This window comes from Arachis ipaensis, chromosome B6, assembly GCF_059453495.1.
Source record: "Arachis ipaensis isolate K30076 ecotype BB chromosome B6, ASM5945349v1, whole genome shotgun sequence".
Taxonomy (NCBI): domain Eukaryota; kingdom Viridiplantae; phylum Streptophyta; class Magnoliopsida; order Fabales; family Fabaceae; genus Arachis; species Arachis ipaensis.
In genome coordinates, this window is record NC_142441.1 from 145,336,333 (window position 1) to 145,351,291 (window position 14,959).

The following is a 14,959-nucleotide window of genomic DNA, read 5'->3' on the forward strand; positions in this document are numbered from 1 at the left end:
TCTCTAAATTTAAATTAGTTAGGAGTTTATTTGTCCGTATTATTCTTTAAACAATATTTTTTAATTATTTTTTTATTCATTATATTAATATTTTTTTTAATAAATAAGTACAAACTAATTAATAAATTATTCAAATTTAAAAATATCATTTATTATGAAACCAAATAAATAATTTTTAAATATATAAATAACAAACATTAAAATTCAGTTAATACATTAATAATAATAACCCTATGATATACTATTAGTATTATGATCTAGCTAATTTTTACAATAAAGTGAAAATTAATGAACACATTATTTAATATATAATAAATTTTTTTGACTAATAACAAATTTAATTTTTTATCCCTTTAAACTAAATTAATAATTCTATTTGATATCTTTACACTAAAATACACTATGAGTAGGCTACTAATACTAAATGAAATAAAACATAATAGAATTATTAATTTAGTTTAAATAGATAAAAAATTAAATTTGTTACTAGTAAAAAAAAGTTTACTATATATCAAATAATGTGTTCATTAGTTATAATACTAATAGTATATCATAGGGTTATTATTATTAATGTATTAACTGAATTTTAATATTTATTATTTATATATTTAAAAATTATATTTAAAAATTATTTATTTGGTTTCATAATAAATGATATTTTTAAATTTGAATAATTTATTAATTAGTTTGTACTTCTTTATTAAAAAAATATTAATATAATGAATAAAAATATAATTAAAAATATTGTTTAAAGAATAATAAGGACAAATAAACCCCTAACCAATTTAAATTTAGAGACAATTAGGTCCCTGTCCATTTTTTAACCTGATACGTCAGCAATTTTCGTTGAGTTTTCACCGGAAAAATGACATAAGGACCGGGTTGGCAGACAGAGTAAAAGGTCAGGGACCGTAATAGAATGTGTTTTTGGTTAAGAGTCGTCTTATTATTTTGGGAAATGGACAAAGATCGAATTGGTACTTTACTCATAAAATTATACTTTTTAACTATTTCCCAATAAAATTACCACAAAGCAAAGGGTTAAAAAAAATCTATTCAGCTATTAAAATATTCTACATAAAAAATTGATTTATTTACTTCAAATGCGTGAGTGCAAAATCTAAGTATAAAAGTACACAATATTTACTACCCAGAAAAGCCGAAAACAAAAGAATCACAATGATACATTGATACCCATACCCTATTCGAAAAATAGTCAACCAAGAAGCCAAAATTATGATGATTAGAAATGTGAGGTTCCCCAACAGGGTGACAAAAAACCCACTCCAACAGAGGCAACAAAGCACATAGAAAAATAACTACAAAACTAAAAAGAACTTCTGGGATTTTGCTTTTCAGATGAAGTCCTAAATGGCTCAGAGCCAAAGCCAGAGCCAGAACCAAAGGCATCCGAGTCATCAAATGCTGAAAAGCCTCGAACATGATCAAAATCCATACTGCTGCGGCCTGAATCAAATTGTGCAGGTAAAGTGCTGCTATCCTGTGCTCGGAAAGAATCGAATCTCGACACGCTGTCAAAACCACTTTCCAACCACTCTTTGGGCCTTTGTGGAGAGCTGCCGGAGCTGAAAAGTGGTGAGTTTGGAACAGAATCATCAAAACTGAATGCGCCACTCTTTGGGAAAGGATCACCACCCTGTTCTGAACCTGTTTTAATTGTGCCAAAGCCGAGATCGCCAGAACCAAAGAAATAGTCGTCTCCGACTCCCTCAACATCTCTCCCCTGTAGAAACAAACATCCTAACGTGATCAGCAGACTGCTAGAATTTGTTCAAACGTGCCAGCAAATGGAAATGTTAAAATTTAAGGAAACTTTGAATAACATGTAAATAGTAATTATAAAACTAGACCGAAACCGGCGCATTGCACGGCTAATGGGAATTTAGAAAGGAAAGGAAAGAATTTTGCTATGACAATATATAAGCGGCGAGAATCTGCATACCTGCTTCGTGGTGCTACTGGCATTGAACCCCCAAACTGAGTCAATATCATCATTAGTGTCGAAGGTTCCCCAATTTGGTTCGTCAAATATTTTCTCGCTGGAAAAGAGAGGCTTGTCTCCACCATGATCACTGCATGCAAGATTATATAAGCAATTGTTTCACAAGATCATAACATCATATCCGGTGAAACAAAACATATGAAATGAGGCATATCAGTATCCATTTAGAAATAATATGGTGGATCTGAAGTCCATATCATGCACAAAACCATAATAAATTCACATCAAGCCAAGCAAGATTTCCACTACGGCTTAGTTTGGTAAAACTTTTACTTTTCAAAAGTAACTTATAAAAGCTAACTTTTAAAAGATGACTTTTTAAAAGTTGTAGCATTTATGTTTGGTAAATCAAATTAAAAATTGCTTTTAATAATCACAAGCAACAACAATTGCATTTGGTAAAATAGCTTTTAAAATTTAAAAATACTATAATAGACATAAATACAAGTATTAAATTTGAAAATTAGTTAACATATGAGGTTATATTAGACTTTTAAATTTTGAAAAGCATAAACCAACTTTGAAAAGCTCTATTTTAGGTGCTTTCAAAAGTACCCCAATCTTTTAAAAGCTGCAAGCACAAGCACATGATCTTTTTTATTTACCAAACACAAAATGAGGAGCTTGAACTTTTAAAAAGCACAAGCACTTCTTCGAAAAGCTTTACCAAACCAAGCCTACATCTATTGGCTTAAAGATAATGTACACTCTAACCATTTCACCCTATACTTCTTAGTTTTCTATACTTTGGCATGTAAGACCTATATTACAATTAGGAATTAGTACTGGTGCGGCAGAGCCTGAAAACCTGCAAGGCTGAACCATGAAGATTTTATGCCAATTGAATAAGATTCATTACAAAGTTGTTAATCAGAGTCCCGGGAGTTTTTAACAATAATAAATATCATTTTTGCTGTAATGATGATGATGATGGTAGTAATCGACTAAATGCCAAAATACCAAGACCTTCCAAAGGCACAGAACCTTCATGATCATCAAAATTAATGATACATCCACTAATTTTACAGCAAAATCAGAAACTGACCAGCATACAGAAAAATGAGATGTGAAACCATACCTCTGGGTTTCTTGTATGCTATCTTGGTCACGGAGCGAGCGATCTTCACCAGCAGCAGTCTTTCCAATGTCAGAGTCAGAAAAGGCCCTCTGGGGGCTTCCAATAAAGCTCGTAGCAAACGGTGTACTAGGAGCGGATTTTGCAGACCTATCTTCACTTTTCTTATGAACGGATTCATTGTCAACTTCTTGTTCATCTGTGATCTGGGGTTTTTCTGACTCATTATCACTCTTAGGTGAACCTGTAACTTTGGGACTGTCAATTTCTGAATCTTTCTGTTTCACAGACGATGGCAATTTTTGTTTTGGAGGTGCAATGATGTTCTGCACATCAAGTGTGAGTTCTTTGACAAGAGCGAATTCTGCTAATGGAGAAATAAAGTAATAGCAGTTAAACCATAATCTATTCGCAGTCACCTGAACTATATAACTCAAAATTTATCCCTCAGAAAGAATAATAATCAACAATGACCTTTCCATAACCTTATGTAAAGATACCTCAAAATTTTATATAATAAATATACCTTTATCTTCAAGCTTATCCCAATCTTCATCCCAGTCAGCAGCTCCTTCCTGGATACCAGGTTGCCAACCTTAAAAGGAAAAAATTGAGTGACACCAGAGAATATAAGATTAACATGACATGAATGCAATGCAATTACTTTTTCAAAATAAAAGAGCTAGTTGAAGAGAACACATGGAACTCCTGGCAACCACAAAGAAAGGAGAAATAACAAAGAAAACAAGTAAAAGGGGATAACATGATAACTATCTATGTATCAATAGGCAAACTATACACTTAGCGAGAGAACAAACACTAAGTGACTTCATTCTACATGAATGGAAACAGTTTTTGTAATCTTATTCGATATAGTGGAAGAAAAATGCAACTGCAAGAAACAGAAAACCACAATTAATTGCCCTTTTATAAAAGAAGAAATCTACATAGTCAAAAGAAAAAAAATGCATAGAGCAGGATAGCACTCCACACACACAGTGTAACATTAAAAACAATTCGAACAAGCAAGAAAATCAGTGTAACAAAGCTTCAAACCCCCTCAGCATCTGTTAAAGAAGCCCCATATAAAAAAGGTCATATGCTTTACACCAAAAAGGGTCACTATGCTTTTAGTTTGTGTCTTCTTGATGATTTAAGAGAAATATATACAAGGTGTGTAGCTTATATTGCATAACGTCCCCAGAATATTAGTGGGTTACAAGTTTGCCCTCCTTTTCATAGAATGAAAGCATTTATCCATCATTTGACAAGAACTACATCAGCAACTATGACAAAGAACCACAATTGTCAATGCATCATTACATTTCATTGGAAATTGATTAATAATAATAATAAAAAACACGAGAAAACATATTTTTTTTTACAATAGGCGAGAGTTTATGAGATTATAGAGTCTGTCCATGCATATCAATGACAAGAAAATTGATGAAGGTTACACAAGAAAAGCTGCAAAAATATGTTAAATGCCACCTAATTGAGCAACCTCTTTTAGTTGCAATGGTTGATGTGATATTCATCATGATTTAAAAACAGTATTCAACAACTAAAGACTACTTCTAAGCTTGATATCAACAACAAAAGAACAAAATAAAAGCAGCAATTCGAAATAATAAAGTTATAGACATCCAAAATACTAGAGAATTACTAAAAGGATAATAATACATAAATTAGAAATTACCAAAGGGTAGTTCCACTAGTGTTGTTGCCTTTGCACGTAATCCATACTTCTTACACCGCTCATTTAAAGATTTTACCAGTTCATCAAGCTCTGATTGGATACGATCAGCATGGGCCTGAATTTTTTATGACTTAAATGAGATACGAAAATAATTTCTCAAGATTGATATTCATGCTTGGTAAATATCAAAATCTACCTGTAATGAACCATCAGCATTTCCATCTTGTTCCATCTTGGCAATTGCTTGATACAATTCAAATTTTTTCTCCTGCAAATCAAATAAAGAAATAGTTTGACAGTATTTAATAAAATAGGCTAATAATAACAAGCTTTTAACACATGCTATCAATTGAAGAGAAATCTGTATCTCATTGCACCTGTATATCACGAAATGTGGCTTCCTCAGTAGTTAACTTGGATGATACATCTCCAACTTGCTTATACTTATCTTCATACTTTTTTGCTAGAATCTCAACCTGAATTGATAAATTTGAGAAAATGATAATACGATTTGGAAACAAAAAGAACACAGGTAATTCTAAAGAAAGATACCTCACGCTTGTCAGCTGATATTCTTTCTATGACCTCATTAAGACGATTGTCACATCTACTCTTGTACAGAACCTTAGACAGAAAAAGAACAAGAAACCTTTTCAAAAAGAGAAATGAAAAGCAAAAAGGAAAATTAAGGTGGCACTAGATTAAACCACAAATAGTATGTGAAATTGGAAGAAGGAAGTTTTCTACAAATTATTCTCTTCTCAGTAACCGAAATTTTTATATAGACAAAAAGAAGTGCAAGCTGTGCAAGCAATATAACATGCCTATTTCCTAGGTATTCAGTATTCACTTCAGTACTTTTAACTGACATTTTGAGGACACAAATGGTCCATAATATCTGTCATCTCCCACATATCAACGAAGCATTTGCAAGTAAATTTCCCCATTCATAACATTCCAAACTCACTTACAATCAAGACATGTAGATAGAAATAAATAGAATCAATTAATATGCTGAAAATTGAACAAGGATATTTTAGGAAGAATATTTCATAATTATACATTGATTGTCCCCAGGCATATGGCTAAAGTTACAGATAAAAAGGATGGAGGGAGTATTTTCTTTTTTTTTTTTTTGGTCAGTATTGTATCTGGAGTAGTAGCCAAAAGCTGAAAGAAGGGGGATTGCCATCTATTAATTAGAAATATCAAAAAGCAACATAACAAGCACTTAGAGGACCATTCTAGAATCCCATTAATAAATAATAATATAGCCGATGCATATTGTGTATTTTTAAAGCTTTGCATGGTGAAGTTTCTGGCTTCTTAGCAACATCACTTCTTCCTTAAGTGAGCAAGAAACTGTGGTGTCACAAGAATTTCCTACCAAATTACACTTCAGTGTTTAATTTTTATAATTACTAGCTTCAAGCCTTCAACGATATGCTAATGGTATAAAGCCCAGCCCCAAATGGAATGAACCGTTTAATCTAGAGAAGACACAACAAACTATGTATATATTAAAAGGCACAGACTAGAGTTTTAATAAGATATAAAGGAAAAAAGAAAGAAAAATACTCACAAGTTCCTGCATTTTTGCACGGCAGAATTCTATTTTCTCTCTGGACTCTGCAATTTCTTTCTCAAGAGCTTCCACCTGTGGTTAGCAAAGGAATACATAATAATTACCTGCCTTGAATTTGAAACACAATAGAGTATAATCATGTACACGGAGGCTGACATAATGATATGCATGCCACAAAAGACTATTTAGAAACTTTCCATTCTGTCTTCAGAGATACTACTGACACCTAATAATTTTAATATTGCAACCATCATTAGCATAACAGATAAAGAGGAGAAGCATACTTCATGACATCATGTTGAAATTAAAATATAACTCACATTGTCATTTCACCACATCCCACAATAAGTTGGTTTTATATGACCATGGAAAAATACAGAAAGAGTTGCTTTTCAGTTTTCATGAAACTAAATTAATATATAAGGAAGGGTAGTTGGATAGTAGATACACAAAATACAGGTAGCTATGAAAGAGATGTAACTTGTGCAAACTTTTCCATCAAGAAAAATAAAGAACTGCAGTAAATTAGTGGAATCCAAAATTTAAAAGTAGAACCATCAAAATATAAAAATACAGCCGATAAGCTGTAGTTCTAATTGTCAATGTCACTGTCCAGGACCATGCACTTTCTAATATGTCCAAACAAATGCGAAATTTATCAAACAACAATATTAGGCAATGCAAGAAAGAAAAATGGAGTGGTTACCTTCTTATCAGCTTCTGATGCTTCTTGAAACTTTAAATTAATTTTATTTTGCTCATCTGAACTGAGCTGATTAACGAGGTGCTTCTCCAGCACTGGAACTCGGGGCTTCTGCTGTTTCTGAGGTGCTTCATCGGGCATCGGAACAGGAGCCGACCTTGGTGGCCGGGCTGCAGTTGGGTTCACTTGTCGAGCACCGGGGCCACTCATCCCTTGCTGTTGTTGAAAACCTTCCATAGATACAAAACATGGCATAGAGAAAAATACTAGTGAATACTTCCCAAATATATAAATGATTATGTAATTGTGCACACCCATGTGTGTGTGTGTGAGAGAGAGAGAGAGGGAGACAGAGACGGAGAAATAGTAATTCTTGGACATTCACCTGATGGATTTCCCCAAGTTACAGAACTGTGCTGAGGGGCAGGTTGACCAGGAGGTGATAAATCAGGGAGAATGTTGCTTGGCAGTACTCCTGGAAGAGCACGTCCTTCCCTATGCCGCTCCATTAGGTACAGTGCAACACAAAACTCCCTGAGGGAAAGCATGCTATCATTATCTTGATCGGATAAATCCCAAACCTGCATTAAAACCTCTGCAAAATATAAACACATTGTAGAGCTCGTAATCAGGAATTAGCAAGCCATTGACATAGATTTTAAAACTAGAACAATAGAAAAGGTATTGCTTGCAACAAATCGAGAACAAAAATTAAAGGCAAATGCTATCAAATGCAAATCAATCACACTTAAGCTGACAGCAAATGGAATAGAGAAGAAAAGATAAAGAAAGCACTTAAATTCTCCTTTCCAAGAAAGAACAGAGGTATAAGAAAGATATACCTCGTGGTAATTTCCAGCTAAGGAACAAATTTCGGGCTTGCTCCCCGGTGATTTTCCCATCTCTATCAGTGTCTACTGCCACAAATACTTTCGTATATTTCTGAATATCAGTGGGAGTCATCCTTGGCCAAGGAGACTGGGAAGCAGAATCCTGCAACCTCACTGGATGTCCAGGTGGATTCACCATATTATGTGTTTGGACCGAGGCATGTTGATTCTGTGGCCGGACCTGCGGAAGCTGTGCACGAACATGCTGAGCTGCGAGTGGGGTCTGCAAAGACTCAGTGGAGCTAGTCCTAACCGGCTGTTGGTTCCCTCCAGAAACAGGAACAGTAGCTGGTGAAAGTGGTGAACTTCCTTGTGTAGGAGAATCTTTCCTGGGCTGAAATGTGCTTGCAGAGAACACATCCCCTCCAAAAAACGCATCAGAAGCAAAACCGTTCCCCGAAGTAACCACCAATTTAGAATCCTTAGCGGCTTGATCAGATGACTTAGTGCCAGACGCAGGGTATTGTCCAGCTGCCAGTGCAACATTTGATCCAGAAACCCCCTGAGTAGATGTTGGACTACTTCCTCTAGGTGGCATTGAAGAGGATGTTACTGCCGGAACTCCACGGATACCTTGAGTGGCAGTACCAGGTGCCAGATTAGAAGCAGTAGCAGAGACATTTTGCGGCGGAGGCGGCCTCACTAACTGACTTCCCTGGGAAGGGAGATTTTGGTGGTTTCCACCTAAAATTGGAACTGGCCCCCTTGGTCCAACATTTTGATGCGGTAGAGAACTCTGTGTTGCAGGTGCAGGTGCAGGTGCAGGTGCAGGTGGGTGGGGTGCAACTGCAACAGGGGCAGTAAAGTTGATTTGAGGTGGAGGTATTTTAGATGAAGCTGGACCATATAATGCAGCTTTGACTATTTCAGGAGTAAGATCTCGTTTGCTTTGTGCCACAGTGACAAGCTTAAGGGCGTTGTAAAACTCTGCCCTATCGAGGAACCCACTTTGGCTTTGATTTGCAAAAGCCCAAATCTACACAATTGGCGTAACGGAACTCACTAAGGATGAAATTCAAAAGCGCGGGAATCATGGCGGTTAACATATTAAGAAATGAAGCTGGGGTTTCGATGTGTTACCTGAGCCAGGACCGGCTTCGGTAAACCGGAGCCTTGGAAGAACGAGACGGCTTCGACGCCACTGATGCGGCCGTCGCGGTCCAAATCGGCGCGCCCGAAATACGCATCGAAGAGATCCACGTTCGAAGCTCCCGATTGCGATGGCGACGGCGATGGTGTTGTCATTCTTTCGGAGATCACAACTCAACGATCAACTCGAAGCTGCAAATGAATTCGTATGTGGCACCATACACATGATTTGTAGATGAAGTCACTCTCAGATACAGATCAATCCACTTCCCTCGTTTCGAATCGCGAATACTCTAAAATCGCCTCTCGATTCCCGTTTCCGCTTAACGGACAATCTTAATCGCTTTTCGTTTCCATTTTTTTTCAAAAATACCATTGCCCTGAATTTTGTCTCCGTTTCCCATTTTTGTTTCTTCCGTCACCGATGGATTTTGTTTGCGTTTTAAGAGAAGAACTAGTTTCGCACGTGTCGTTTTAATTTTCAGTTATTAATATATTTTTTTGAGTAAATAATCAAATTAGTCTTTAAAATATCATTCGTTCTTTAAATTAGTTCTTTAAATTTTTTTAATCAAATTTGTTTTTTAAATATTTTAAATTAGTCATATTAGTCCTTTAATCATTTTGTTTATTAATAGAGTCAAAATTTATTAATATGATATATTAAGTGACATTCCAACATACACCTAAAAGTCTTAATTGACTATTAATATAATAAATTTATGAAATTAAATCAAATTAAAATTTAATTGTGGAAAAAACTTGAAACATTGAAATCTCTCAATTTAGAGTTGATTTTATCTAATTTCATAAACTAGTCATGTTAATAATCAATTAAGACTTCTAAGTATGTATTGAGGTATCACTTAACGTCACATATTAGTAAATTTGGACACTAAAAAAACTAACATGACAAATTTAAAATTTTTAAATAATAAATTTGATTAAAAAATATTTTAAGTATTAATTTAACCATTTACTCTATTTTTTCATTTTTATTTTTATAGTGGAGTGAAAGCCAATTCGATCCTATTTGTTTCTTCAAAGGAAAATGTGACCTCTATCAAAAGAAAGGTCCATAAAGTAGTGTTTTAAAAAAAAAATAAAAACTAAAAGACGAAAATTAAAATAAATTTTAGTATTTTATTTAGTTTGAAATAAAAATAGAGGCTAAAATATTTAAAATTATTAAATTAATATTATTAATTAAAAAATAAAAAATTCTCTAAACTCAGTCACCCATTCTCTCTCTCTCTCTTTTGTTTTGTAATTACCGTTGTCTTTACTATCCGCAAACTTTGTTATTTGTCGTCATTAATGATAAAAGCTCGTTATTCTTTTATATTTTGCATATGCTTCATTGTTCTTTTCTGTTGTGTTATGTTGATTATTAAGGTTGTGTTGTGTTAAATCTATTTTTACTTGCTATTGTATTAATTACTGAAGAGAGGATGGTGGCGGCTGAAAAACATGAGGACGGCGATGGTTGGAGGAGAAGGGAACGATGCTATTTGAAAAAGGAGAGATAGTGGTTGTGGGAGGGTATAATTAGAATTTGAAAGATTAAATAAGAATATTTTTAGAATAAAAAATATTATTAAAATTTCAGTTTTTTGTGTTCACACTTTTTAAATTGAAATTTTAGTTTTAATTTGAGGACAACAAACATAATATTGAGTCTCAATTCTCTAGTCTCGGTTCAATACTCCAAAACAAACACTACTTAATTTTCTGCTATGAGAAAATATGATCCTTCCGTCATGATGTCTAAGGAATTGTTGGGGTTTGGGGAGGCCCCTGACATTCCATAATTTCAAAGGAATTTGTAGATCCCACTCCCTCGAAGTTGGTTTTATCTGTGAAACAAAAAATTAGCTTCGTCAAGTGGAGAACAAGTTAAGGGCATGTGGTTTTGGTGATTGGTTTTTATGTAATCCTAACGGTACAGCAGGTGGCCTTGCATTGACATGGAAAAAGGGCACTAATGTGGTGGTAACGAACTCGGGTGAATTTTTTATTGCTACAAAAATCAATGATGTTACTAGGCAGGAGAAATGGGGACTAATTGGTGTTCATTTTAGCAGTATAGAACAGATCCGACTTCAGCAATTTGAACAGATCAAACCTATATTGCAACAGTTTCAAAGTAAAACCATCATTCTTAGTGACTATAATGCTATAAAGAATACCCAGAAAAAGGAAGGAGGATGTTTGACTTCGGACCCTTCTATGGCAACATTCAATAGCTTTATAGATGACAATAGTTTATTGGACCTGGGAATGGTGGGTAGACTGTTCACTTGGTCAAATAGAAGGAGAAGTCAGGAGCTTATTCAAGACCCGCTTGACAGGGTGTTAGCAACATTGAATTGGCATGCTTTTTATCCTACAGCTACAGTACCAAACTCCAAGAAGACGGCTCAGATCACGCCCCTTTACTGCTGGATTCTAATCCCCTACGGAGAAAACAAAATGCAGGTTTAAATTCCAGGAGCGATGGTGTTGGAATGCTGAGGTAAGAGCAATAGTTGAGGAGTCATAGAAAACTAAAATTGTGAGATCCCCTATGTTCATTCTTGCTCAAAAACTAAAGAGGTGCAGACATTCGCTTGTGCAATGGCAGCAAACCTCTCGGTCTAATTCCCTGCAACAAATCCGAGAACTCAAAGACCGATTGGAAGAATTGAGAGCCTCTGGAGTTCAAGGGGGTGAGCAGGTTCTGGAGATTGAAAAGCAGCTAGAGGCGGCCTACCTAAATGAGGAAAGTTACTGGAAAGACAAGTCAAGAATAAAGTGGTTAAAAATTAGGGACCGTAACACTAAGTTCTTCCATTAATTTGCTTGAGTCAGATGCCGTAGCAACAAGATTTGGAGTTTGGTTGGTGAAAATGGGGTGGTGGCAAACTCAAACGAGGGTATTGCGAGAGTAGCTGAGGAATATTTCAAAAGTATTTTCTCAGCCTCTCCCACTCTTGATCCGAGCCAAGACTTTGAAGAGTTAGAACTGAAGGTTACCCCAAGTATGAATAAAAAACTTCTTATGCCTATTTTTATGGAGGAGGTTAAACGAGTAGCATTTAGTGTGCATCAACAGAGCGCCCCGTGGGATGACGGGTTTACATCTAAATTTTTTCACGCATTCTGGAGCATTGTGGGTGGAGATGTTTTTTTGGCTGTTGAAGAGTTTTTTCACAGGAGGCAGATTACTCAGGAGTTTTAATCATACCCAGATATGTCTTATTCCTAAGGTTCTCGAAGCCAAAGACATGTCCCAGGTGAGACCCATTAGCCTCTCTACAGTAGTCTACAAGATTATTTCGAAAATCATTGTCCATAGACTGCAAAACATTATGAATCTCTTAGTTAGTCCGAACCAGAGTGCCTTCTTGAAAGGTTGATTGATTTCGGAGAATGTTCTTTTTGCACATGAGGTTATGCAATACCAAAAAACGAAGAGATCCGAGGATGTAGCTGAGATGGCCATTAAGCTTGATATGAGTAAAGTGTATGATTGCGTGGAATGGCCTTTTCTTTGGTTTATGATGGAAAGATTAGGGCTTGATGCAAGATGGATTAGGTGGATTCAAGAGGTTGTTACGACGGTTTCTTACTCTATTGTTGTGGAAGGTTAACCATTTGGCTATTTCAAACCAAGTAGTGGTATCCGGCAAGGTGATTCTCTCTCCCCATATCTTTTTTTTTTTGTGCGGAAGGTCTCTCCTTCTTGCTACACAAAGCACAGCAAAACAGGAGTTTACAAGGGATTCAAATTACTAGAAGGTGCCCGACTGTAAACCACCTCCTCTTTGCTGACGACTCTATCCTCTTTTGTAAAGCTTCTCCTAACTGTTGTGATCGTATCCTAGACCTATTGGGTGATTATGAAAGGTTTAGTGGACAAACAGTCAAGCTAAATAAGTCGGCTATTTTCTTCAGCAAAAACACTCCTCAAGATATCAAAATTGCTGAGAATTTAAATATCCAACATATTGGGGCCCAAGATAAGTATTTGGGTATTCCTTCTACGGTTCAGAGATCAAAAAATACTACATTTGGTGCTATTAAAGATAGAGTTCAAAAAAGAGTTAAAGGTTGGAAATGTAAACTACTCTCAGTTGGAGGGCGACATGTCCTTATTAAGGCGGTGGAAGAAGCTATCCCTATCTACACCCTGTCATGCTTCAAACTTCCTGACTCCTTACTACAGCAAATTCACCGTATTTTAGCTCGATTTTGGTGGGGTCAAAAGGGAGAGGAACGAAAAATTAGCTAGGTCAGCTGAGATATGATAACTAGGCCAAAAGTGGAAGGGGGCCTGGGATTTAAGAATTTGAAGGCACAAAATCTGGCACTTCTAGGCAAACAATGCTAGAGAATAGCAACACAACCTAATTCGCAATTAGCTAGAATTCTCAAAGGCAAGTACTTTTGCTATACAGATATTTTGAGAACAGAGGCAGGGAACTTACCTTCCTGGTGTTGAAGGAGCATTCTGAAGGGGCGAAAAGTCACTGAGAAAGGCTTAATTTGGCAAATACGTCCTGGCTCCGAGGTGAACATTTTCTTTGATCCATGGGTTCCGTCTTTACAACAATTTACTCCTCCAATCAGTCTAAACTCCTTTGCTATGAACCAACCAGTCTCATGAGTCAGTCACCTGATGAATGAAAATAATAAATGGAATCAACAGCTCATTGCCTCAATATTTCCACCAGCCATCACTCAGCAAATTTTAGCAACAAAAATTGGTGAGCAGAGGGATAAACTTACCTGATTGTTCCACAAATAAGGCAGATACGAAGTCTCTTATGGGTACCGAATAGCCTTTTCCTTCAACCATGAACCGTCTGAGCTTCATCCACACCTCCAGCAAAGACAAGGAATTTGGCGAGATTTCTGGAAGATTAAAGCTCCACCAAAAGTTCTTCTTTTCCTCTGGCATGCTCAACATGAAAGACTTCCGACTATAGAGCTGCTTCACCGAAGAATGCCCTCGAGACCAGCTACCTGCCGACGGTGTCACGCAGCCACAAAAACAATTATACATTTTCTATTTACTTGTGAAAAAGCTAGAGAAGTGTGGAATAGGAGCCCTTACTGCGGTATGGCTGTTGGCGAAGATGAGGACCTGTTCTTTAAGTGCTAGGCGGCGAAGAAATAACATTTATTTCTTAATCCAAATGAAGAGAGAAGTCTACTATTATTGGGGGTTTATTGCTAGAGCATATGGAGATCTTGCAATGAACACGTCTTCGAATAGGTTTCCAAGACTCCCCAAGAAGTGGATGCCTTAGCAAGAAGGATGATTATGTCTTCAGTAGCTACCAATGAACCCCAAATCTAGCTAGAAATTTTTCTTTGTCTTTCTCTTTATTGCAACTATTGGGATAATGCTCTTTTGTCTGAGCTTTGGAGAGTCCATTGTCTCTCTCTCTTTCTATTCTCTTTTAGTCACATTTGGACATTTATATTCTTTTTTTTAAAGGAATAAAGCGTATCTTCTTTCTTTGGAAAAAAAAAAACTTATAAGACTTGCTGAAAAAAAAAATGGACTGATATTTTAAAATCAACATATTATAAAAACTCATTAAACTCGTACCGCTGAAATTATAAACTTTGACAATACAAAATGAGTTGATTAATTACTATTATTTTTCTTATATAGTATTTATCCAAATTGGTTCCCAAAAAATTTTAGAGTGGACGTTTTAGTCCCCAATAAAATTTAATTACATAATTAGTCGCCAACTTTAGTAAACGTCCATCACCTTAGTCCTTCTGTTAGTTTACTCCGTGAAACTCTAACGGTGGAGTCCAACGTGTCACGTTCAGGTGATGAGTCAGGTGTTAAGCGCCACATGCTCAATAAAGACAAATTGGTCCCCATTCTGAATG

General features: G+C 35.8%; 1 protein-coding gene across 2 annotated transcripts; it reads right to left on the reverse strand.

The window, feature by feature from the left end:
- Positions 1–1,074: 1,074 nt before the first annotated feature.
- On the reverse strand, positions 1,075–9,528 carry LOC107605113 (uncharacterized). Of its 2 annotated transcripts, none has more exons than XM_016306863.3 (13): positions 9,056–9,528; positions 7,928–8,951; positions 7,471–7,680; positions 7,089–7,315; positions 6,380–6,454; positions 5,350–5,421; positions 5,175–5,273; positions 4,994–5,065; positions 4,798–4,912; positions 3,625–3,693; positions 3,102–3,462; positions 1,964–2,093; positions 1,075–1,744 (listed from the first exon to the last, which is right to left on the reverse strand). In XM_016306863.3, exons 1-13 carry the CDS (start codon positions 9,218–9,220, stop codon positions 1,328–1,330), a joined length of 3,036 nt encoding a protein of 1,011 aa, XP_016162349.1. In that variant the 5' UTR covers positions 9,221–9,528; the 3' UTR covers positions 1,075–1,327. The 2 variants fall into 2 exon arrangements, with proteins under 2 accessions (XP_016162349.1, XP_020960811.1); XM_021105152.2 differs by having other exon boundaries at positions 3,102–3,465; positions 9,056–9,483.
- Positions 9,529–14,959: the final 5,431 nt, after the last annotated feature.

Coding starts and splice junctions, on each gene's coding strand:
- LOC107605113 (XM_021105152.2), bottom strand. CDS start 9,220: ATGACAACACCATCGCCGTCGCCATCGCAATCGGGAGCTTCGAACGTG. Junction 8,952..9,055: donor CGAAGCCGGTCCTGGCTCAG/GTAACACATCGA, acceptor CCAATTGTGTAG/ATTTGGGCTTTTGCAAATCA. Junction 5,422..6,379: donor GTGCAAAAATGCAGGAACTT/GTGAGTATTTTT, acceptor TTTCTGTCTAAG/GTTCTGTACAAGAGTAGATG.